The sequence below is a fragment of the Suricata suricatta genome, chromosome 2 (assembly GCF_006229205.1).
Source record: "Suricata suricatta isolate VVHF042 chromosome 2, meerkat_22Aug2017_6uvM2_HiC, whole genome shotgun sequence".
NCBI lineage: Eukaryota > Metazoa > Chordata > Mammalia > Carnivora > Herpestidae > Suricata > Suricata suricatta.
In genome coordinates, this window is record NC_043701.1 from 131,202,384 (window position 1) to 131,229,242 (window position 26,859).

Consider the following 26,859-nt stretch of genomic DNA (forward strand, 5'->3'; position numbering starts at 1 on the left):
CCCCACAATCAAAATATTTTTATTGAGTGTTTTTTCCTTGATTACTAACATGATACACAATTTTTGTTTACAAACTTTGTCATAGTCTGGAAAGGATGAAGAAGAAACATTTATATCCTACTGTCTAGAAAACAGCACTAGTAACTTTTTAGTAATCAACAGTTATTGAGCCCATTATATTCTAATATTCTATACCAGTCAAAATCATATTCCTGGAATAATCTAGATGAGAAGATAAGACTAGCACATGCCAAAAATAAGAGTTATTCAATACAGAAATAATTCATTTACTCATTCATTTAGTGCCTTGGGGTGATGTACAGAAACACGCTACACTAATCTAAAAGTTTAGTAAAAAAGTGGGCGCATGAGGTGGCAAACAATAACAAGGAATTAAGTGCTGTAACTTCATTGGTAAATGTGGTCAGCCTCAGAAGATTGAAACCAAAAAGCCGTTGAAGATCTGGTTACTATTCTGTGGTTACAATTAAGGGGCGAGAACTTATCTCTTCTTTCGTGACCAATAACATTTAATATAATCTCAGGTATGTGAGTGGGATTTCAGTACGTGTAAAAGTTTTGAGGAGCAGGAGCAAGGTTGGGCTATGAAGCTTAAAATATTGTCACTGAGTTTGGGAACTTGGATAGTTTGTTTATCTTCAGAGCAAGCTCAGAGCCTTGAAGAGGTGACTTGATGGATGGGTATGGGATTGGCTGGAATTGACAACTAAGTTAGTTTTGGAGACACCTATGGGTCTAGGTAGTGCCATAGGGTAGGGTGTAAAATAGTGGCAATAAGGAGAGATGAGAGAGGACTCAGCATTGTAGGGAGTGCTGTGTGCCACTTTGAGTTACCAGAGGCAGGGCAGGACAGTGGTAATCTTTGGATGGAAGGTGACAAGGAATTTGTCTTTTCTTTTTAGTCCCCTCACCCATTGCTACTCCCCAACTACATTTATAGTAAGCATTTATTACTTTTTAATTAGAAAAGATAATTTAGGGGTGCCTGGTGGCTCAGAAGTGTCCAACTTCGGCTCAGGTCACAATCTCCTGGTCTGCGAGGTCGAGCCCCTTGTCAGGCTCTGTATGGAGAGCTAAGAGCCTGGAGCCTGCCTCAGATTCAGTGTCTCCCTCTCTCTCTCTCTCTGTCTCTCCCCTACTCATGCTCTGTCTCTCTCTCTCAAAAATAAATAAACATTGAAAAAATAGTATTGATAGGTAGCAGATCTTGGGGAAAAGATAAGTCAAATAAGGACCTCCTTTCTTGATTATTCGTCAAAGGGTCTGGTTCTCTCTACCGTACACGTGCACTCCTGATCCCTATTGTTTGAAATTTTCCCTAAAAGATTTGTTTCCAACATTTAGCTCCTTGTGAAAATAATTCAAAGAAGTAACGTCTGCATGGCTCAGTCAGTTAAGCATTAGACTTTTGGTTTCGGCTCAGGTCATGACCTCACAGTTCATGAGTTCAGGCCCCACATCAGGCTCTGTGCTGATGGTGCAGAGCCTGCTTGGGTTTCTGTTTCTCTGCTCCTCCTGAGTCTCTGTCTCTCTCAAAATAAATAAGTAAACTTAAAACAAAAGGTAGGGAGACTAGCGTAAGGAACCTCTACTTTCTCATTGCTCAGTTTCAGCTATCCACTGCTATCCCTTTCTTGTCCCTCACTTCAGACTGGATTAGTTAGAAGCAAATAACAACCATTTTATCATTCCAAACAGAAATACTTTAGTATGTACCTCTAAGAAAAGGAAAAGACTAAAAGGAAGACCTGATGATTTATCAGTCTTAATCCTCGTTCATTCCTGACTTTGAAATAGAAAACCTGAGTTCCAGACCTGCTTTTGCCAGTACCCAGCTATATGACCAACAGCAAGATATGTACCTTTCTGGACTTGCACTTTTCCCACCTGATTGGGTGAAGTCGGTGGTTTCTAAGGTCTCTTCCCATTCTAGAAATCAAACATTCATGCAAGTGTCATCTAATGAGACTCTTGAGACATAGATTTGGTACAGGGTCTATTTGCTGTTTGTTTTTTTGGTGCAGTTCCCAATTTAGAGTCAAGACCTCCTCACTGAGGAACCTCGAGGCTGCTGATGGCAGAATCTTTATCTTGGAGCTTTGAAAAAAAGAAATGAGCCTTGAAGCTGTTCCTCAGAGCAGTTTTGTACTGCCCTCGGTGTCTCTTCCGACAACCTCAGTTCATCTCAAACATTTTGCTGAGCTGTGATGCAGGGGCATCTCAAGTACCCTAAACAGATCCGCTTTTTTTAAAGGTTATTTTGAGAGAGAGTGGAGGAGGGACAGAGAGGAGACAGAATCCCAAGCAGGCTCCACGCTCAGTGCAGAGCCCAACCTGGAGCTGAAGCTCATATCTGTGAGATCATGACCTGAGCCAAAATCAGGAGTCAGTTTATAAAGAACTTATCAAACGCAATACCCAAAAACCAAATAATCCAGTTAAGAAATGGGCAAAAGACATGAATAGACACTTCTCCAAAGAAGACAGCCAGATGGCCAACAGTCACATGAAAAAATGCTCAACATCACTCATCATCAGTATGTAACAATACAAATTAAAACTGCAATAAGATACCATCTTACACCTGCCAGAATGGCTAACATTAACAACTCAGGCAACAACAGATGTTGGTGAGGATGTGGAGAAAGAGGATCTCTTTTGCACAGCTGGTGGGAATGCGAACTGGTGCAGCCACTCTGGAAAACAGTATGGGGGTTCCTCAAAAGGTCAAAAATTGAACTACCCTGTGACCCAGCAATTGCACTACTAGATATTTATTCAAGGGATACAGGTGTGCTGTTTCAAAGGGGCACATGCACCCTAATGTTTATAACAGTACCATCAACAATAACCAAAGTATGGAAAGAGCCCAATGTTCATGGATAGATGAATGGATAAAAGAGACGTGGTACACACACACACACACACACACACACACACACACACACACACACACACTGGAGTATTACTTGGCGATCAAAAAGAATGAAATCTTGCCATTTGCAACAACGTGGATGGAATTGGAGGATATTATGCTAAGTGAAATTAGCCAGTCAGAAGAAGACAAATATATGAATTCACTCATATGTGGAATTTAAGATGCAAAACAGATGAACATTAGGGAAGGGAAGCAAAAATAATGTAAAAACATGGAGGGGAACAAAACATAAGAGACTCTTAAATGTGGAGAACAAACAGAGGGTTGCTGGAGGGGCTGTGGGGGGATGGGCTAAATGGGTCAGGGGCATTAAGGAAGACACTTGCTGGGGTGAGCTCTGGGAGCACATAGGGGATAAATCACTGGGATTCCTGAAATCATTATAGCACTAAATACTAACTAACTTGGATGTAAATTTAAAAACAAACAAATAAATGAACAAATGAATAAATAAATAAATAAATAAATAAATAACTCTGTTGCTTAACCAACTGAGCAACTCAGGTTGCTCCCCAAAACAGATCCACTTTTAAAAAGAACACCCTGAAACCAATAGCTAGTAGAAAGCCATGTTGTTGTTGTTTTTAATATTTTGTTTATTTTTGAGAAAGAGAGAGAGACTGAGTATGAGCAGGGGAGGGGCAGAGAGAGAGGGAGACACAGAATTGGAAGCAGGATCCAGGCTCTGAGCTGTCAGCACAGAGTCCAACATGGGGCTTGAACCCATGAGCCTCAAGATTATGACCTGAGCCAAAGTCAGATGCTTAACCAACTGAGGCACCCAGGCACCCTGGTGAAAAGCCATGTTCATGTGAAGAGGGGAGGAAGCAGGCTATGTTACTTTTTTAGAGGTGGAACTGGTTTGTGTCCTGTTCCAGAGTAATTGTTAAGGAGTGAGGATGCCCATTTTACCGGCAAATCATCTGGGTGTGAAGTAAAGCGGATGCATTTAAGGTTGTCTGGTAAAATGAAGGATGAAGTCTAGAACAGAATTTGTCTTTTAAAATTATGGAGAACAGGCTTACGATAGAGAGTAAGGTTCAGGGACAGATAAAGATCCTCTTTGGTTAATGGAGGAAATTTTGGGCAGGAAGGTACCCAGTCCAGAGAGGCGCCATTCACACACCCCTCCTGGCGACCGCTGTGAGCGTCCCCGGGCACCCCCTCATCGGTTCCCCTCACCGTCGTCTCAGAATCAGAGCAGGTCGCCCGCAGCTCTCAGCTGCTAAGTGAGGGAGTCAGGTTAGGACCTAGGACTTCTGGACACCACATGCATTTGTCCTGCTCCTCTGCAGCTTGAAGAAGACTAGGGAAATGAAACTGGGGGAAGGGTATTTGGGAAAAGAAACTTGTTGGTTGTCAGTATAGAGAGAGAAGAGCAAGTGGTGGAGAATGATGCACCATTAAAAAAAAAAAATCGCCGTGAGCCAGAGAAGGAAAAATTAAGTACCCAGAGGAAAAATGTCCTCCAAAATGACCATTTTCAAGCGCGAGCTCTAAGCAGTTCTGAGGTTTTGCAAGGCATTATGGGAGCTACTGACAGGGACTATTGTTTTGTGCCGGGGCTTTAAATTGGGGGACCAAAGATGAGGACTGTTATTTCAAGCTGAAACCAATATTCCATAATAGGGAACTCCTGGGGTTTGTGAGTTTTGTGGTTGGGTACAGCTAACGAGGAATCCCTGGCCACACTTCTAGAGGGTTCTGAGGACCGTCAAGATGTGCATTCTTCATAGCCTTGCGGACTTGCACCACAGCTACTCAGCGATTAGATTCTGAGGCCTGTCCTTAGCAGGAAATGGTAAAGGAATCAGCAGGAAGCTGAAAACAAGAGAAGGGAAACCCCTCCCTCCTGTCAAAGGACGGAGAACAGTGAGGGTGAAAATGGAAAGTGGGGGGGGGGGTGTGTAGGGTTCGCCGTGTGGAAATGGAGAGTGGTTGAACCTTGGAAAGAAAGAAACGGTGTGTGCCCCTGGGCAAGAACACGTGTTCAGCTGCTGTGTTTATCCTACGACTCTAATGAGGAGCCTCTCCCTGGCCTTCCTCAGTCCTCCAGAAGTCGGTGCAGAGCCCTTAGTTACAGGGGGCAGCTCGGCTGTGTGGCTTCTGAGCCCCAGCAGCCCCTGGGCAGACACAACACCCCTTGTTTCTGATTCCCAGCTCATTCAAGGCCACAGGACCCAAAATCCAAGGTGGAGCCTTTTACCGGGAGAAAAGATGAAAGCATACATGGAATTGCATCATAAGAAATACGTGGTGGGAAGGGGCAGAGAAATGCAAAGTCGTTTTTCCGTTTTGCCCAAGTTCTTGGCAACCGGAAATCCTCACTCCATGCTTGAGGAAGAGAGAGAACCAGGGATGGAGCCAACGGAAGCAACAGAGTCCCATAAGAAACCTGTTCTCTGAAATCTGAGAACACTTTTTTGTAGAGAGCTCAGCTTTGAACTTTTACTTCTCGAGCTTGACCCAGGGAGTTGTGCCACTCCTGACGAAAAGGAAAACTAACGTTTTATGTTGAAGGTCCTCAGTATGAAAAGGCAGGGCCCAGCTCCCACTCAGCCACAGCGCAGTGGCCTCTTTAGGTTAAAAATCTTGTGTTCAGCTTGCTAATTGAGGAGAGGAAAAACAGACTGTACTGAACGCTGATTCTACTGTTTTAGTGGGAAAACAATTTCTAACAGGCAAGTGGCAAACAACAAAACTCTTGAAAAAGCAGACCTGGGGAGAGTTCCGTGCTGTTTCATAATGGGTATGAATAGTTATTTTGCTGTCCTTTTTTTTTTTTTTTATCTTTCTGGGTTTTGATGTGGATCTCTTTCTATTTGTTCAGGAAATTGTGACGTGTGTTCTGGGCAGGGTTTGAGGTTTTGGAACTTTTTCTAAAAGGGACAGAGTGCACCCTGCTACATTTCCTAACCGTGAAGTTGGTGCGCAGGCAGTGGGACTGAAGTAAGCTGGTCACGATGCCACGGGTCCTCCAGGGCAGTACGTTTGTCCTGGCTCTTGCCTTTATCCTGGTTTTTGATTCTTCGGTTCAAGGTAAGACCCAGGAATCCTGCCCATCCCCTAACCCCTGTAATCTTTGTAAGCGCCAGGGTTCCCACAAATGATTATATTCACTTTAAGGTAAGGAATGTACTGTGGGAGAAAGAATGCAAGGAAAAAGGATTTGGGGGGGCTGAACCCCTCACTGTGAGTGTGGTTAAGTTTGGTACCAAGAAGACGGAAACTCTGAGGCAGGTGTGGCCTTGTAAGCTCCCACAATGATTGAAATGTGCCCTTTTATCTTTGGATGAAAAGGTATAGTTCATAAACTTTTATTTTTTTTAACGTATATTTTATTTTATTGAGAGAGAGGCAGACAGAGAGAGAGAGAGACAGAGAGAGACAGAGAGAGAGAGAGAGAGAGACAGAGGGAGAGAGAATCCCAAGCAGGCTCAGCGCCGTCAGCACAGAGCCCCGTGTGGGGCTCCATCCCACGAACCCCGAGATCATGATCTGAGTCGAGATCAAGAGTCCGATGCTTAACTGACAGAGCCACGCAGGTGCCCCTAGTTTATAAACCTTTAAAAATTCAAGAAGGTAATATAGAAAATGACCCATGTGTCTGTTGGGGAAGGTGGCACTGTTGAGCGTCTGTCCCTAAGGGTTTCTCTCAGTCCCAAGTTTTCATATATTATGGTGGCATCATAATTACTCTAACAGTGGGAAATGATATGTTTGTAAAACTCAGAGTAAATTTGCCCGGTTTTTTGCCTTAAAAAAAAAAACCTTGGTTCTTAGTGAAAATTCAACTGTGGTTAGACAAACTACAAACCCTCTCAGACTTTAAAAAGAGGCCAAAGAATTTCAGTGTTTGTGCTGTTCTCAGAGACACTTTACATTTGGAGATTTTGTGTAATTTCTTGTTAGATTTCTCTATCGTTCAGAATTGTTTAGTCAGACTGAAACAACTTAAAGTCTTAATGACTAAGGAAACAAAAATGAACAGTTTGTAAGAAAGATACAATTTCTTCTTTGGTAAATAAGGGCTCACGTCTAAACAAGGCAGGAGATCATGACCCGATAAACAGATGAGAGAATTTATAGTATAAACACATTTAAGGTTCCCCAAATTGTACAGGAAATACTGACTCCTAGTGACATACACGTCCTGGATTTGTTTCTTTGAAGTGACTCTCGTAGTCCTGTTTTTACTTTTGGTGAAATGAAATCATACACAGGAAAATCAGATACATTCATCATATACTGGAAATTGATAAGATTATTTTCCTCTTGTTTTGCGTTTATTGAAGAAAATAACAGCAAGTAATGTTGCTGAAACTTTTTTATGACTCTATTTTTTAAAGTATGAAACATGGGGCGCCTGGGTGGCTCAGTTGGTTAAGCCTCTGACTTCGGCTCAGGTCAGATCTCACATTCATGGGTTCAAGCCCCGCATCAGGCTCTGTGCTAACAGCTCAGAGCCTGGAGCCTGCTTCTGGTTCTGTGTCTCCTTCTCTCTCTGCCCCTCCCCGTCTCATGCTCTGTCACTCTCTGTATCAAAAATAAATAAAACATTAAAAAAATTAAAAAAAAAGTATGAAACATTATTGATTGTAGGGAACAGGCTTGGGTGTTTTAGGGAAAGTCTTCAGCTTGATGAAGTAATTCCCTAATGTGTTGTGACAAGACCCAGATAATGAGGTCTATATTTATAGCACAGATCTGAGTGAGTAGTTGGTGGGGGGTGAGGGGGTCCACCGCGGCAAGAGCTAAGTCAGTCTTTACATACTCAGAGCTTCCCCCAAATATCACATCCCCACTAAGATTCTGGAGGTAAAACTAGAATGAAAGCAAAAAGTATTCATCAGAAAGAAGTGAAGAAACCATTATGAAATTGTACAAAGTACTAGCATTTAAACCTGGTAGGTTTAGCTCTTTGTTGGAAAAGGAACCAAGAAAGAATGAATGAACTGAAAAGCAAGGGTATTTCCAAAGGAGAAGTGCACTTGGTGTTGGAATGAAGGGCTTGTGCCCACATCTGAATGAGAAGGGGACTAGAGGCCCGCCCGGGGCTGCGCGTGTCAGCGATGACAGGCTCACGGCCGCAATCCAGAGAGCCATGCCGCAATTTCACCATACATCCACGTGATGCCAGATGTGATTCAACAGCATTCACCCCCCCTTCTTTTAAGAAATATTTACTCAAATCACTGGTTTGACTGAACTGATCAAATTACCTAGGCTTTTGGCTTGCTTTTACTGAACATACTCAAAACATCTTAGATTATTGTATTAGTTTGCTAAGGCTGCACAGTACCCCGGGCTGGTGTGGCTTAAATGACAGAAATTTATCTCAAGGTTCTGGAGGCTAGAAAGTCCATGATCAAGATGTCAGTGGGGTTGGTTTCTTTCTGAAGGCTCTCTCCTTGCCTTGTAGATGCCCATCTCTCTGTGCCTTCACATGGTCCTTCCTCTGTGTGTGTCTGTGTCCTGATCTCGTCGCAAAGGGACACCAGCCATCCTGGATTAGGGTACATCCGTATGATCTCATTTGACCTTAATTACCTCTTTTTTGTCCCTATCTCCCAAAACAACCCCATTCTGAGGTATCGAGAGTTAGGGCTTCAACATACAAATTGAGGAGACACAATTCAGCCCATATCAGTTATTATAAGTCAAACCCAAGTAAAGACATGACGTAAAATCTTGTCTATCAGGTACAAAGAAATGGACATTTGGCAATGCATGGGAGACCCTGGAGAGGACAGGTGGCTATCGGTTTAATGTAGAGTTCCGGATTGTTGATTATTGATAAGGTCTGTGAACTCTAAACTCTTCTGCCCCTCTTTTAATTTTTTTTCATGTTTATTTATTTTGAAAGAAAGAATGGGGGGGGAGGGGCAGAGAGAGAGAGGGAGAGAGGGAAACCCAAACAGACTCTGCGTTCTGTGGGGCTCCATCTCACAAACCATGAGATCATGACTGGAGCCGAAATCAAGGGCTGGAGCTCTTGATCTGTCGCACAGATCTGAGCCACCCAGGCGCCCTGCCCCTCTTTTTAAAAGATGCCCATAAAGAGAGAAAATGGAAAATCCACAAGCATTGTGGCCAGATCATGTGTTCACTCCACACTCCTAGGTTATAGTAGAGAGTGATTCCACACATGTGTGCTGCTGTTTGATAAAGTGATTTCATGTTCATTCTCTCGTAACTGATCATCACATTTCCTGTGAAGAGAAAACGTGTTTGCTCTTTAGACCAACCTCCTGCAAAATATTTGAGACTTGCTTCAGGCCAGAAGCAGCTATCTGATTTCAAGGTCAGAGTTAACTTTCTACTGCAACTTGACTGTCTTCTAGGTAGAGATTTTTCTCTCCTCTCCTCTCCTTTTCTTTCTCTTTCTTCCTTTCTTTTCTCTCTTTTTAAAGTTTTTATTAAAAAAAAAAAAGTTTTTATAAGTAATCGCTACACCCAATGCGAGACTTGAACTTACGACCCTGATATCAAGCGTCACATGTTCTAGGGGCGCCTGGGTGGCTCAGTCGGTTGAGCGTCTGGCTTCCGCTCAGGCCATGATCTCATGGTTTGTGGGTTCGAGCCCCGCGTTGGGCTCTGTGCTGACAGCTAGCTCAGAGCCTGGAGCCCGCTTCAGATTCTGTGTCTCCCTCTCTCTCTGACCCTCCCCTGCTTGCGCTGCCTCTCTCTGTCTCTCAAAAATAAATAAAAAGCATTAAAGAAATAAAAAAAAAGGGAGTCATGTGTTCTACGGACTAAGCTGTCCAGGTGCCTCAAGATTTTCTTTATTTAAAACAAAAACCCTTGTTTTGACTGTTGTAAACTTGCTATAAAGTTTACCAACGAATTGAAGTGTAGAGGAGGAGAAATTGAAAGTAAACTTGGAACATTCACAGCTTGTCAAACCAGGGGAGAGTGGGAAAGCCTTATCTTGTGGAATTGACTGTCTCGTAGGAAGCAACTCCAACTTAGCGATGTCTGTTTCCATGCTACCCAAACAATGAACAAAACAGTCTCTTTTTTTTTTTAACCCTCCGCATGGCAGTTTCTGCTTAAGTTTCTCTAACACATGTGCAACAAATCTCCATTAAGAATAGGAGAGTGGCAATTGTGATGATGTCGGGGAAAAATTGGTACTACAATATAAACAGATGCAGAGAGATTAGTGGGGCAGTGTTCCTTCACAGAAAGCATTTCGGTAAAGAGGGACTAGTGACTCTGTGTATGTGGGGTGGGGAGCGGTGAAGAAAAGGATTCCAAGTAATCTACCCTTAGTTTCCCTAGAATCCACCACAAAATTCACCAGTGGATTCAGTAGGTGGGGCCTTTGGGGAAGATAACCCTTGTGTCCACTAGCATTCTCTCTTATTTTTTTCAATTGCGGTAATCAGTAATCATAAGGCATTTCTCTCAAGCAACGTAAGAGTCAAGAAATTCCCACAACATCAGGAGCTGGAACTGTGGAATTCACAACCTGCCAACACCCTTTGATAGATACGTCAGGAACACTGTGTCTGTAACCATGTTCTTCATCTTAATCCAAATGACAATTATCAGTCCTAAATTAGATAAGCTTTTCTAGGAGATGATTTCTACCTTTGATTTCTTTATAAGTTTTTAAACAGCTTTATTGAAATAGCACTCACATACCATATAGTTCATCCATGTAAAGTGTACAGTTCAAAGGTTTAAAATTATATTTACAGATACATGCAACTATCACCATAGTCAATAAAACATTTTCATCAACCTCCCCAAAAAAAGCCCCTCTTTTTTTTAAATTTTATTTTAAAGTAATCCCTACACCCAGTGTGGGGCCTGAACTTACAACTCTGAGATCAGGAGTCGTGTGTTTTACACACTGAGTCAGCCAGGCACCCCAAGAAGCTGGCTCTTTATAAATTTTAAAAGCTGAGACTCTGAATTCTGGGGGGAATTTTGTATTTTAGAATTTGTTTTCACGAGTTTACCAAGGCTGTATTATGCCAGTGAAAAGATAGGGTCTTTCACCTGGATACTTCCTCATAAAGTTTTAGTTTTACTTTTCTGTTTAACTTTTGATGTATGCAAACATTCCCTCAGCTTGATAGCACGTCAGCTGCATGTCAAGGAGAATGCCTACTGCTACACTGTCCAAAATGATAGCTCCTGAGCACTTGAAATGAGGCGAATCTAAACTGAAATGTGCTGTTAGTGCAAAATATATGCCTGGACTTACATGAAAAGAAAAACGTAAAAGATTAATAACTTTTATGTTGCTTGTATGTTAAATGGCAATATCTGGATACATTGGTTAAATGGAATTAATATCACTTGTCTCGTTCTACTTTTAAAAATATAGCTGCTATCACATTGAAAATTCCACACGTCGGGCGCCTGGGTGGCTCAGGCAGTTAAGTGTGGGACTTCAGCTCACATCATGATCTTGTGAGTTCAAGCCCCAGGTTAGGCTCTGCGGACAGCTCAGAGCCTGGAGCCTGCTTCAGATTCTGTCTCTGTCTTTCTCTCTGCCCCTCCTCTGCTCGCACCCTGTCTCTGTCTCTCTCAAATATAAATAAACATTTAAAAAGTTTAAAAAAAAAAAGAAAGAAAATTCCATACATGGTTGTCTTAACACTTCTATTGGACAGCGCTGTTCTAGACAGCACAACCTGTGAAGACATCGCCCTCTCCTGGAGATGTTGGATTTGTATCCAACCTACAATGCAGGGCTTCTAAGTAGCAACTAGATGTCAAACTTAGGCTGCTTGAAGCAAAGAATCAGAGAGAAAGAAACATAAAACATACTAAATACCATGTGCAAAGATTTGTGCTAGATGTTTTACATACTTTTATCTCACTGGGCAGGAACTCTTTGGGATACTATTATTCATCTTTGAAAGATGAGAAATTGAGAATCAGACAGATACTAAATAGTAGAATGAGAAAGTTCTGATGCCTTTATAAGCTGTCGACTAGCAGAGATTGGTCGTTTTGTGGTCTCCTCCTCATCAGAGAAACTAGCGTTTAAGGAGCTCTGATCATGTTGCTAGGTATTATTCTAAGAACCTAACACTTACATCTCATTATTAGATCTATTACTGTCCCCATTATGGATGAAGAAATTGAGCTACACAGAGGTTAAGCAAGTTGGTCAAGGTCACACAGCTAATAAGGGGCACTGGATGTCATCTTGCTACCTATTTCCAGTCTCTAGGCAGTGACAGAACTAACCTATTTTGGATGACTAGCTGTCCCAGGCCGGATAGAGTTAGCTATATTCAGGAACCTGGGGGAAATTACGATAATAGTTCCAAAGGTAAGAAAGGAAGGAAGGAAGGAAGAAAAAGAAAGAAAGAGATAGAGAAAGAAAGAGAGAAAGAGAAAGAAAGAAAGTAGTGGCAGAATATTTACTTTCTACATTAGTGTCTTTTATTTTTTAAAGGAATATTGTTACTTAAAGCAATTTATAAAACAGAATGAGAAAAAAAATCACCAGTCTATCACTATGTTTCTGTGGATTTCCTTAAGTCTCCCTCTAATATCTGTTTATGTGGTTGCATTAACAACTATTATGCAGAGTTGTACTCTGCTTTTCTCACTGAATTTTAAATATAGATTTTCCTATGATGTTACATAGTCTTTTCCAGAACCACTACTTTTTAACTTTTTGGTCACTATTCCCTCATATAAATGCCTAATCATGAGTATTTTTAACTGTTTTGATCCAGTTATTTCCTATTTCCTTAGTTTAAATAATACTAAGGTGAACAGCTTCATGTATCTTTTATACATTATATTTTACTTATATATATCTCTCTATAAATAGAAAATATGTATTATATATCTTAATGATGTGATAACTTGGTTAATCAGAGCTATTAGCCAGGACAAAGTTGAGTGCAAATAGATGTAATAGAGAATCATAAAGAAAGGACATTTTGAAAAAGTTCTGTGGTTCTGCAATCTTTTAAGAACAAAGTCCTTGGGGGCGCCTGGATGGCTCAGTTGGTTAAGCATCTGACTTCAGCTCAGGTCATGATCTCACAGTTTGCGAGTTCGAGCCCTGCATCGAGTTCTATGCTGACAGCTCGGAGACAGAAGCCTGCTTCGGATTCCGTGTTTCCTTCTCTCTCTGGCCTTCCCCCATTTGTCTGTCTCTTAAAGATAAATAAATGTAAAAAATTAAAAAAAAAAAAGAAAAAACCAAAGTACTGTTCATCTTATTGAGAGGTAAAGTGAACTTGACTTTGGTAGAAGCTCCACATTTCAGCCTCTGATAGTTGCTGTCAGAGAACAGGACATAGTTGTGCATACTCTCCTAGAAACACACACTGGAGGTGACCCCAAAGCTCCAAAGTTCCTGATCTCTGGGATTCTGGGTAATGAGATTAGGGGTATTTTTTCTTTTCTTTTATTTAATACATTTTTCAAAATTTCTTATAATGAGCAGATATTTCTTTTCTAACATAAATGTTATTTTTAAAAATTGCAAAATTGCAACAAAAGCATTCTAGCTGTAAGGAATATCTAGATTGTCCATTTCTAGAAGAGAGTAGTGTAAAGGGTAGACACACTTCTCTTAGTCCCTGAACTAAAACAATGTCAGGAAACCCTCTGTCAAATTGCTGTATGAGTCCATTTAGGTAAAATTCTAGAAGATGTAAACCAATTTTTTAGTTTAGTGCTGAAGCACAGAGCCTGACACAGGGCTCTAACTCATGAACCATGAAATCATGTCCTGAGCCAAAATCAAGAGTTGGACGCTTAACTGACTGAGCCACTCAGGTGTCCCTAAACTAATTTATGATGACAGGAAGCAGATGAATGGCTCTAGGGGACTTGTAGGAGTGTGTTAAGAGGAGGGGGAGCAGTCAGGGTCCTTCCTTCCTCTGTCTTCTGCTGACCAATCCCCTCGACAAAGGCAATCAGTTTGTTATGTAACTTTTCAGAGATTCAAGACACATACATGCAAGCATATATGTAAATATATTCTTAAACACACACACACACACACACAAATGTTAACACAATGCACAGTGTTCCTTACTTTTTTTTTACTTAATAATCTACCTTGGAGAATCCATATCAGTGTCCAGAGAGCTGCCTCATTCTTTTATTATTATTTTTTTAAGTTTATTTATTTATTTTGAAAGAGATAGCAACCAAGGTAGGGGTAGAGGGGAGAGAGAGAATCCCAAGCAGGCTCCACACTGTCTGCGCAGAGCTCAACGTGGGACTCGAACCCACAAACCATGAGACATGACCTGAGCTGAAATCAAGAGTGGGGCGCTTAACCAAATGAGCCACCCAGGCGCCTCTGACTCATCCTTTTAATAGCTATACCTTAACATGTAATTTTCCAATCTTTTGCTATTGCAAAAAAAAAATGCTGCAATGATTGTCGATAGCACTGGGGTTTTTGTTTTCTGAAATAGTTATCATTTCCACTTTGATCTATACAGACAACAATGTGCTGGGTTTTAAAACCACTTTTCCTGCTTTTCAAAGAATTCTAGACATGCCCTTTCTTGATAGGTGATTATTAGTTGCCCTGTGTGAATAAAGCATAGGTTTTGGGTAGGGAGAGGATGAACCTTTTGAAGTATGGGGAAGTATTTCTCATCACCAGGCTTCCATTCTTGCTAACTTGAAGAATAAACGGTTTATTTCATGAATTAATAAGGGATCTCCTGGATGACCTCCTAACACCTGATTTGGAGACTTTTGTATAGTAACTAAACTCAAAAGAAGCTGTGACATACTAGGGTATTCCAACCTGTCTGTCCCTCTGCGACTGGAGGAGCCTGGTTCTTCCGAAATCTCTGACTGGATCTGAGGGCAAAGACAGAGGCCAAGTTTTTATTACTTACTTTTCATTCCTAAGAACACCATTCGGCCCTAAAGAACTAGGGTCCTGTAATTTCTTAGGTACTACTTGGTATATTCCTTAATCTTTCTGAATGTGATTTGGCTCATCTCTATTAGAAAGGGCAGGCTTTGGGGGTCAGATACGGGTTTGAATACTGTGTCCTTTAATACCTGTATGGCCTCAGTTTACCTTTGTATAAAGTGGAGATAATAGTACAAAAATAATAATAGTTAACACTACCAAGTGTTTGTCTTGTTCCTGGCACTGTGTTAACATCTTTTTTCAAAAATTTTTAAATGTTTTTTTTTTTTTTTGAGAGAGAGACAGAGAGAGATGGAGCATGAGCAAGGGAGGGGCAGAGAGAGAGGGAGACACAGAATCTGAAACAGGCTCCAGGCTCTGCACTGTCAGCCCCGAGCCCAACGTGGGGCTCAAACTCACAAACCGCGAGATCATGATCTGAGCCAAAGCCAGAAGCTTAACCATCTGAGCCACCCAGGTGCCCCATGCCCAAGCCTATTTTAACCTTAAACTCTGGGATACTTTCTGGGGGTATTGTGAGGACAATGGATCTAAAAGGCTGACACATGGTGGGTGCTCCTGTTATATTTGTGGTCATAAAACCTGCCCACACCTTTCCTTCTACCAAATTTAGAAATCATTTAATCCACAATTTCTTCCAGGCAGAGTGATTAGAAGCAGTATAAGAGATACTTAGTAACCACGTGGGTTCCTCTTTTGGGGCAGGTTCTCCAGTGCGGAGGGCCAGGTACCAGTGGGTACGCTGCAATCCTGACAGTAATTCTGCAAACTGCCTTGATGAAAAAGGACCAATTTTCAACCTACTTCCAAAGGAAACCAACAGAATTCTCCCTCCTAGGACTGACTATTCTTCGTAAGTGAACTTTCTCTGACTTTACTTTCACCAACCCACATTGAGATCTTGGCTTGGAGATGGGAGGGTTGTCCAGTGTGTTTTCCTTCAGGCTCTTGCCTTGGTGGCTTGGTTTTCACCACGCAGTACATGGAAAAGCTGTCTATGGTATTTACTGGGATGTGAGATGTGCAAGAATGTGCGATTCATCCATACTTTTGCTAGGTCTTTTTGTGGTGGCAGAGACAAAAATCGACTACTTTTCACCAGCAAGTATTGGAAATGATTGAGCATTATTCTCTTTATGTAAATAAAGCACGTTATACATTAAAATCCAGTCGGAGTCTCTCAACTGCGTGCATAAGTAAAATGCAGTATGTCCCTAGAATGGACTATTATTTGGCCAAAAGAAGGAACAAATTATGTGATCACACGGATGAATCCTGAAAACTTCATGCAAAGTGGAAAAAACCAGTCACAAAAGCCATATATTACATGATTCTATTCATACGAAACAGCCAGAATAGGCAAATCCATAGAGGTGGAATAGATGAGCGGTCACTGGGGGCTGACGTGAAGTGAAGTGAAGAGAGGAATACAGAATGATTGCTAGTAGGTGTGAGATTTTTGAGGGGTGATAAAAATGTTCTAAGATTAGATAGTAGTGATGAAAGAAGAAATTAGGGAAAGGAAGAATAAATGGCCGTGCCTTACCAAAGCCAAAGCCAAACCTCTTCTTGATGAAGTAAAACCTGCTAACTTGCAAAAAAGATCCAATAGGAATTCATAAGTAACAAAAATAGAATTGTCTTAGAATCCATTGTTTCAGTGAATATCAAAGTCTTATAACACGTGGCAAAAATGTATTATGAAAAGGATCCTCATAAAAGTTTAATCTTCAGACTTTGAAGATTAACCCTAGAAAATTACTCTCTTCAAAGCCGAGGAAGGCATCATGCCCAAACCAGGTGAGTCCATCCCATCGTCACTTGAGGGTCCTGGTGACCCTCTTCATTGCTGGCACTCACTGCATAGGTTTATTGTCACTGCCGCCATCCTCAAAATGCCGCTCTGCAATGCTACTCATATGCTTCTACTTTGAGTCCATAGCATTAAGCTTGACATTTATTTTGTAGCATCCTCCATTATTTTAACTCCTGAGTTTCCACAGTAACTCATTTAAATCTAAAATGTGGGGTGCCTGGGTGGTTCAGTCGGTTGGGCATCTGACTTTGGCTCAGGTCATGATCTCACAGTCTGTGGGTTCAAGCCCCGTGTCGGGCTCTGTGCTGACAGCCCGGAGCCTGGAGCCTGTTTCTGATTCTGTCTCTCTCTGCCCCTCCCCTGCTCATCCTCTGTTTCTCTCTCCCTCTCTCTCTCTCAAAAAATAAAAAGTTAAAAAGTTTAAAAAAGGTTTAAAAAGTAATTGGCATAAAGTTATAAAAAAAAATAAATCTAAAATGTTAGAGGAGTAACCCAAGTTCTCCAAAACGACAATTTGACACCATTTCTTCTCTCCCCAAATCTCTATGATCTTTCCTCAGCCAGGAAGTTTTCCATGTCACTCTGACACTCCTGCCACTTGTGAGTGAACAGTCCTTGCCTCTGTGTTAGTCCTGGGCCCATTTGCCCTCCTACCCATTCTTTCTCCTCCCCCTTCCTTCTCTGTATTGGGTGGGGGGTGAGCACTCATCCGATGGTCTGCATGTGTCAGGCTCCCTGATCTGTGGCCGAGTTTGGACGATGGAAGGCACAGAAGGGCAACTGGAGAGAATGCGAAGCAGGGAGAGACCAGGATGTTTCTTCTCTTCAGTCCCTGCCTTGAGTGGCACCTCTGGCAGGACTATGTCTCCTCCATGACTTCAGCTCCCACTGGATGCCCCTAGTAGCTGAGCGAACTCCACTTCCTCTCTTAGCCCAGGGAGAGAAGGACCTTCTCTCATCTCTGGGCTTTCCTTGCTATCCCCTTTTGGCTTCACTTCTCTTCTGTCACACATTAAGTAGTTTTCTGCGTTAAATATGTAGACGAGTTTCCTGATCGGACTCACTGTGGCAGCTTCCAGGGCCACTCCTTGTTCTGGGGATCCCATCTCTACACGCCTTTCCTAGGACTTCAGTTCTGCAGTTCCTCCTCCGAGCCCAGCATCTTGTTCCCATCGATATGCAGATGTTCTCTCACATCTCGGGCAGTTAGCTAGAATCCCTTCTTTGACTCTCCGTCCTGTCCAGCTATGGGCCCCTTCTCTGCTCTCTTCAGGGCAACACTTACTGAAAAAGATGCTTCCTGCCTCCTCATCCCTCTACCCCTTCTGTTTGGACTTCCATTCATTCCTACTTTCCTCTCAGAATGCTTGTTAAGGTCGCAGTTACTCCTGGTTAACACATTCACTGTTTACTTCTCTGTGTTTGGCTTACTCGACTTCCTAATTGCCTTCAAAACAGTTAACCTCCCTACCCTGGAAGTGCTTTCTTCTCCAGGCTTCCAAGGCCACACCTTATCTTGAGTTTTCTTCTACTTCCCTGACTGTTCTTTCTCCTCTGTTCAATATTTAATATGTTGGTGCAGCCCTGGCTCTGTGCGGGGTCTCTTCTCTATCTGCATGCTTTCCTGAGGTGACCTCATCATTCCATGCTTTTGATACTGTGTGTGTGCTTGTGTCTGTAACTACCAAATCTCTCTTTCTCGTTCTGATCCCTTTTTCCTGACCTCACAGTCTAAACTAGCCACTTGGTTACCCTCTTGTACATTAGTCTATTTTACTTCTCTGCATGGCATTCAGTACCACCTCATAGTTTCCTGATTTATTCACTTTTTATTGTCTGTTTTCCCCAATAAGTTATAAATTTCTTGAGAAGGGACCTCATCTGTTTGTCTCCATTCTATCCTAGGCACTTAGAATAGGGATCAGTTGTTCAATTTTTGCTGAAGGCATGCATGCATGACGCTCTAATCTGTTGAATGGCCTGTGGTTCATTATCTTCATGGGAAAAATGACCCATAGACTATGAAATGCAATTTTTGTCTCTGATATTTAGTTGTGCTGTTGTGCCACTGAGGGCCAGCAACATGGCTCTGGCCTTTTGGTACTGAGTGAACTTCTAAACCACCAAACTGAACCCAGCTGAATCAATATATTTACTTTTTTTTTTTAAGTTTACTTATTTATTTTGAGATAGGCAGAGAACACAAGTGGGGAAGCAACAGAGAGAGTGGGAGAGAGGGAGAAGCCCAAGCAGGCTCTTAGCTGTCAGCACTGAGCCTGATGCAGGGCTCGATCTCGTGAACCGTGAGATCGTGACCTGAGCCAAAATCAAGAGTTGGACACTTAACCTACTGAGCCACTCAGGTGCCCCAATTCATTTACTGTTTGAGATGAATTTGAATGTTAACATGGTGGCAGACATAATGCTTAACTTGTTACAAAGAAATTGTGTTGAAGCTCTGTGAATTATTAGAAGTTTTGTAGAAATTTTTAATTTGGGGAAAATTTCACCTATTTAGGCTGACTTACTTGTTAATGGAAGAACATGGGAAAAGATATCTTTTTTTAAAAAATAAATGATCCCTTAATTTACCAAATACAGGATTGCTATGCTAGTCATAAGAAAATTAGCATTGCTTCTATGAGTCTGCAATGTGTACATGTTGATTGATAAATGCAGTGAGTTAAGTCTAGACAAATATGTAGAAAGGTCTGATTGACTTATTTTTTTATTTAAAGCATTGAATAACTGGGAAATGTTTAACTTTTAATTTGAGCAGCTGGGTGGCTGTATTAATTTTTTGTCTGAAAAAATGTATTATGATTATCTGTCTTAGGTCTCAAACTTTACTGGTTTCTCCTCCCCCCCCCCCATTTTTCTGTCTTACTTCAGATTGTCAGGATCCGAGAACTTGAATGATGTCTTCCCTTTATCTGAGGACTATTTTGGATCTGGCTCTGGCTCCGGCGCTGGCTCTGGCTCAGGGTCCGGAAGTGGCTCTGGCAGTGGCTTCCTCACTGAAATTGAACAGGAATACCAACCAGTAGATGAAAACAATGCTTTTTATTACAACTTTAGGCCTCTCAGGAGAAATCTGCCTTCAGACAACCAGGACTTGGGCCAAGATGGACCAGAAGAGGATTTCATTATGTAAAAGAGAGGGTTTCCCATCTTGGTGCCAGGCAATGCATTCAGTATGTTTTATGTACCAGAGTAAAATGATCAATTCTGGAATAAAAAAGTATTATAGAAATTTAAAAACATCTGAATTAAAAGCTTAGGTTTTATCACCTTTTTTTCTCCATGAATTCTTCAAGCTTCCGTCATCTATCCTGTTGGCCTGGGAAGTACCTGCATCCCCTCTGTATTATATTCAACCCCCATCACTGTAAAGTTACCTAGGCTGCCTACGTCTAGAAAATTAAAGGATAAACTAACCTGTTTTTAAAAAATTCAGTCTGAGAAGCAAATTGACAGGTAATAGTTCACACTCTTCAGGAACCTGACACTGATTGTGAATTATAGATATGCCTCTTTTCTTATGAAAAATCCAGATGAAACACTGGGTGAATTTATAGGGTGGGTGATTGCCAAGTCCCCTTGAAGTATACTGTTCCCATGTTACCACCGGGTGTGCTGGGGGAGCTGGAGGGCGGTGTTTGCGGAGACGTATGGCTGCTGTTACAGTTAGAAACTTAAGGTCCAAACTAAAGCACACTGTGCTCCAATACTACGTGCTGCTTTCCTTTTTTTCCTGGATATCTGTGTATTTTCAAATGTGACTCTATTAAAGCAGAACTAGAGTCAATGAGTTAAGCTGTCTGGGATCTTCTGTTCTAAAAGATAAATTAAGAAATAATCAGGGGGTCTGGGTGGCTCAGTTGGTTGAGTGTCCGGCTTCAGCTCAGGTCATGATCTCGTGGTTCGTGAGTTTGAGACCCGTGTCAGGCTCTGTGCTGACAGCTAGCTCAGAACCTGGAGCCTGCTTCAGATTCTGTTTCTCCCTCTCTCTCTGCCCCTCCCCTGCTCAGGCTGTCTCTCTCTCTGTCTCAAAAATAAATAAAACATTAAAAAATTTACAAAAAAAAAAAAGAAATAATCATGTGTGCTCAGATGTTTCTAGAGGTCTTATCAACAAACTATCAGTAAGATTATTTTTCAGGGTAAATTTTTTAATCAAATCCTATTAATGAGCAGATGAAGAAAACAGCTGTGGTGGAGCGAGGTTATTCTTGTCCAAGCACCTCCTCTTCCTGAGGGCTGTTCCCATCCCAGTTCTTCTGAGTTCTGAAAAGCTTGTCAGCATCGTCATGAATCCTGTTCTTCCTTTATTTAGTCTAGCTTCTTTCATTCCCCTTTTGGGTGTCTATCCTGAGAGTGCTCTCTCAGAAACGTTCTGCATCGCTACACAGAGAATCCAACTGGCGACAGTTGGTGCCAGGAGCGGTAGAAAGCAGGTGCTGAAATGGGAGTTGGGAGCTAGATCACCCGCTGCCTGACTGGCAATAAGGACCCTATCCCTGGCCGGAGATGCAGCACAGGGACAGGACAGCACTGTAATTATTAAAGTTTTCACTGATGAGGACCTGGGGGTGCTAGGGCGTAGTGTATTGGGCATCGAGAAATAGGAGGAAGTGATAATTATAAAGACAATAGTATTGGGTGGCTATTGCTAGAAGCAATTATGCTTTTAAAAGAGACAGTGAAAGACCAAGGATGATTAATTAAAGGCTAAATGTGAAAACAAATGGGCTTCTCTCACAGCATTTGGGCATACCTTAGAGACTTTGCAGGTTCAGCTCCAGACAACCACAATAAAGTGAGTCCTGCAATAAAGTGAGTCAAACGAGTGTTTTGGTTTCCCATTCTGTATTATTCAGTATGCTACAACATACTGAATACAACATTATGTCTAAAAAACTCCAATGGACATACCTCAATTTAAAAATACTTTATTGCTAAAAAATGCTAACCATCATCTCTCAGTGAGTCATAATCTCTTTGCTAGTGGAGTGACTTGTCTTGATGTTGATGGTTGCTGACTCATCAGGGTGGTGGTTGCCGAAGGCTGGGGTGGCTCCAGCAATTTTTAAAAATAAGACAACAATGAAGTTTGCCACATTGATTGACTCTTCCTTTTGTGGATGATTTCTCTGTTTGATAGCATTTTATTCATAGTAGAACTTTCAAAATTGGAGTCAATCTTCCCGAACCCTGCCCCTGCTTTATCAGCTAAGTTTATATAATATTCCAAATCCTTTGCTGTCATTTCAACCATCTTGACAGTATCTTCACCAGGAGTAGATTTTGTCTCCAGAAACCACTTTCTTTGCTCGTCCATAAGGAGCAGCCCCTCATCTGTTCAGTTTTATCATGACATTGCAGCCAGTCACATCTTCAGACTCCACTTTCTTTTTCAGTCTCCACTTCTTTAAAATTTTATTTTTAATCTTCATTCATTTTTAAGAGAGAGACACAGTGCAAGAGGAAGAGGAACAGAAAGAGAGGGAGACACAGAATCCAAAGCAGGCTCCAGGCTCTGAGTTGACACAGAACTTGAACTCCCAAACCACAAGTTCATGACCTAAGCCAAATCGACTGAGCCACCCAGACACTCCTTTCGGTCTCCACTTCTAATTCTAGTTCTCTTGCTATTTCCACCACATCAGCAGTTACTTCCTCCACTGAAGCCTTGAACCCCATGAAGTCATCCGTGAAAGCTGGAATCAACTTCTGCCACATTCCTGTTCGTGTTATTTGACCGCTTCCCATGAAACATGAATGGTCTTAATGGCATCTAGAATGGTGAATCCTTTCCCGAAGGTTTTCCATTTGCTCTGTCCAGATTCATCAGAGAAATCACTACATATGACAGAAATATAGATATTAGAAAATATATTTCTTTAAATAATAAGACTTGCAAGTCTCAATGACTCCTTGGCCCAGGGCTGTGGAATGGATGGCCTGTTTCGCAGGCATGAAAAGAACATGGATCTCCTTGTACCTCTCCCTCAGAGCTCTTGGGTGCACTGTCAATGAACAGTAAGATTTTGAAAGAAATCGTTTTTTAAGCAGTAGTTCTCATCAGTGGGCTTAAAATATTCAGTAAATCATGTTGTCAACAGATGTGCCATCATCCAGGCTTTGTTCCATTTATAGAGTACAGGCAGAGAGGCTTTAACATGATTCTTAAGGGCCCTAGGATTTTTTGAATGGTAAATAAGCCCTGGCTTCAACTTAAAAGTCACCAGCTTCACTAGCCCCTAGCAAGAGAGTCAATCAGTGCTTCGAAGGTTTGAAGCCAGGCAGTGACTTCTCTCTAGCTATGAAAGTCCTAGATGGCGTCTTCTTCCAATAGGCTGTTTTGTCTATATTGGAAATTTGTTATTGAGTGTAGCCACCTTCATGAATGATCTTCTGGAAAACCTGCTGCAGCTTCTACACCAGGACTTGCTGCCTTACCTTGGCTTTCATGTTAGGGAGAAGGCTTCTTCCCCTAAACCTCATGAATCAATCTCTGGTAGCTTCAAATTTTTTCTGCAGCTTCCTCACCTCTTTCAGCCCTCATAGAACTGAAGAGAGTATGGCCTTGCTGTGGATTAGGTATCAGCTTAAGGGAATGTTGTGGCTGGTTTGAGCTTGTATCCAGACCACTCAAACTTTGTCCATATTGGTATAAAGCTATTTTGCTTTCTTATCATTTGGTGTTCACTCGAGCACCACTTTTCACTTCCTTCAAGAACTTGCCCCTGACATTCACTACTCAGTTGTTTGGTGCAAGAGGCCTAGCTTTCAGCCTATCTTGGCTTTTGACACGCCTTTGTGCCTACCTCACTAAGCTTAGTCATGTCTAGCTTTTGATTTAAAGGGAGAGATGTGTGACTGACTCTTCCTTTCACTTGAACACTTAGAAGCCATTGTAGGGTTATCAATTGACCTAATTTCAATACGTTGTGTTTCAGGGAATAGGGAGACCTGAGGAGAGAGAGGGAGAAAGAGAGAGAGAGAGAGAGAGACAGAGAGAGAGAGAGAGAGAGAGAGAGAGAGAGAGGAACAGTTGATTGGTGGAGCAGTCAGAACACACGTATCTATGTTTGTCATTTTAAATAGGTGCAATTTATGATACTCCAAGACAAGTACAATGTTAACATCAAAGATCACTGCTCACAGACCAGCATAACAAATATAATAATGAAAAAGAAATATCGTGAGAATTACCAAAATGTGACACAGAGACAAAAAGTGAGCAAACGCTGTTGAAAAAATGGTGCCGATAGACTTGTTCAATGCAGCGTTGCCGCAAACCAATTTCTAAAAAACACAATACCTGCAAATTGCAAGAAAGTGAAGCACAGTGAAATGGTTATGCTTGTATTAAGAAATTCTTTTCTGCAGTGAAGAGGCAGAAAAAGCTGAGGACCAGGCCCATGATGTAATCATAACAGCAGAGTTCAAGAATGTTAAATTGTCAACCTAGCCAAGTCTGTCATGTAAAGTCAGGGCCCTGGCTGGGAAAAAATGGGACCCTGAGAGATGACATATGGGTTGATACATTTGGATCTTGATGCCCCTGATTCCCTCAAGCCCTCTGAACTTCAGAAGTCCACTCCTTAAGAACTCGGGCTTTAGTCTGGCTTGAAGATGATTAAGAGACTGTGCCCTTCCATACCACGTGCATGCTCCCTCAAGGTCTAGCCCCAACTTCCCTCCCAGCCATGAGATCTAGAATTAAAGCTACAATAAAAATGAACACGGAAATCTTGGGCCTGCTACAAAGGAAGGGTAATAACCTCCGAAAGTTCTGCAGAACCCAGCCGTCATGTACCTCAGCAGCTAAGAGAGTGTCTACATGACTTAATTTGAAGAGTGCTAGATTCGGGATAGAGGGAAAACAGCATAGGATAGTGTTTGCTAATATAGAAGTAGTACTCTGTTATAATACCCTGGCAAGAACTCCAGGAGAAGATGTTGATATCCTGCCAGAATGGCTCTTAGAAGCTAGAAGAAAGCGACAGCCCCTCTTAAGTGGAGTGGAAATACTATAACCGCCTTGGCAGGCAATGGAAGAAGGGGTGAAAGGGTTTAAGGAAGTGAGCATGTTAAATGAACAGACCGTAAGTCTTGAAAGCCCTCAAGAAGACTTTGTTGTACAGGAAGGCCACAGTCATAAAGAATACGCTGGTGAGAAAGACAACATCTCTGAGTTATCAGTAGTAACTTTCCTCTGAAGGGCAAGGTTAATGGTACAGATGTTGCAGAACCAGGATCACTAATAGCAATGGAAATGAGAGGATAGCAAAATAATAGAGGTGAGGGAGTAGTGCTCACCTGTCAGAAACCAGGTGGTGCAGTTACCATAATAAGCGGCGAGGGCAGAATGGAGTCCATGGGAGCCTGATGGGCAGAGCCCTGGAAATGTCATCTCTAGAGGGGAGAGAGCTGGTAAGCAATATGCATCCAAGTCCAGTGTGTGCCTGAAGGGCCGTGTGTGTGCTAACACCAACTAGCAAGTCACACACACATGCATGCACACACACACACACACACACACACACACACACATGGATATTAGTTATAAAACAATAATGAAATATTGCCATTTGCAGCACATGGATGGACCTAGAGGGTACTACTCAAAGTGAAATAAGTTGGACAGAAAAAGACAAATACTGTATGATTTCACTTCTATGTGGAATCTAAAAACAAATCAGAAGTGTACCCATAAATACAGAGAACAAACTGGTGGTTGCCAAAGGGAAGGTGGTAAAGGGATGGGTGAACTAGGTGAGCTAGGTATTGTCTTTTTAACTGTTTTCTAATGATCCCTTTTTAATTTTAATTATTTATCTATTTATTCATGGACCGATCTAAGTTATTTATTTAAGTCATCTCCTGCCGTAAGCAAAAGGATGGAATCAGCATACTGGTCGTCATTGGATACAAATAAGGAAGGTGAGCTTAAGGTCCCATAACTTTTCTGGTCGGTGTGCAGCGTCGTGACCAAAACCAGGGCTGTGGGCCCCTCTGGGTAGCGCTCCAGGTTCTCTTTATTCGTCTTCATAGCCGGTGGGAAGTGGATTCGCGTGGGAGTAATGGAATAGAGTGTGATTGCCGTCTCTCCAGGGAAAGGGCTTGGCCCTGATGCAGAGATGCGGGTAGGCTACCAACGAGGGTCTCTCGTGCTCAGTGCTCTCCGTGATGCGACTTCAGGAAGAAGTTCAGGATGCTCACTCCCACGCCAGGAAGAGCTGCGAAGTAGGTGAGGGCCTTGCACATGCAAGCTGAACCCTCCTCACCGTGGGCGGCACTCCACATGGACCGCCCCAGTGGTGCCGGGACCGACACAGCCGCCCCGGAAACAGGGACATGGTCGCCTCCGCTATTCTCCACCCGGACGGCCTCAGTGGGCTGATGAACCGCATTTTATACTTAAATTCTGAGTGCTGGGACACTACTGAGATTTCCTACTAGTGTTTTTCTTTTTGTAAGAGAAATGAATTCATCCTACTTCTGGGGTTGTTCCTGGTTCACTGCCTGCGCCAACGCCTGGCCCCACACCGTGCATGGCCTGTCCCAGGGGTGAGCCTTCCTCTTGCAGGTCGGTCATGTGGCGGGCAGTGGGGGGGGGGGGTGAATACTGGCTGCACCCCAGCATCTGTGATGTCCGTGGCAAAGAGATAATCTGCTGAAATAGATTTCTGTGCGGTAGGAGAGCTTGATGAAATGTTGGTTTCAAAAAAAAAAAAAGAAAAGTACAAATTTCCAGTTATGAAATAATTCATAGGGGTATAATATACAGTGTAGGGAATATAATCAATAATATTGTAATAACTTTGTGACAGATGACAACTGCACTTATCGCAGTGAGCATTTAATAATACATACAAACGTTGAATTGGTATGTTGTGTACTTGAAACTAATATAATACTATATGCCAACTGTACTTCAATTAAAAACTATGTCTATTGTTGGGGGGCACCTGGTGGCTCAGTTGGTGGAGCTTGAGACTCTTAATCTTAAGGTTATAAGTTCAAGCTTGATGTTAGGCATAGAGATAACTTAAAGTCTTAAAAAATATATATGTATATATACATATTGTATTATTGGAAGTTATGATATAATAAAACAAAAATAAAGGAAATTTCCTCTGTGAGAGGAAATCTCCCTGTGGACAGAGCTTCAGGTGGTGT

General features: G+C 42.0%; 1 protein-coding gene across 1 annotated transcript; it reads left to right on the forward strand.

The window, feature by feature from the left end:
• The first annotated feature begins 5,855 nt into the window (after positions 1 to 5,855).
• On the forward strand, positions 5,856 to 20,479 carry SRGN (serglycin). Its single transcript, XM_029931800.1, has 3 exons — positions 5,856 to 5,998; positions 15,558 to 15,705; positions 19,561 to 20,479. Exons 1-3 carry the CDS (start codon positions 5,923 to 5,925, stop codon positions 19,820 to 19,822), a joined length of 486 nt encoding a protein of 161 aa, XP_029787660.1. The 5' UTR covers positions 5,856 to 5,922; the 3' UTR covers positions 19,823 to 20,479.
• Positions 20,480 to 26,859: the final 6,380 nt, after the last annotated feature.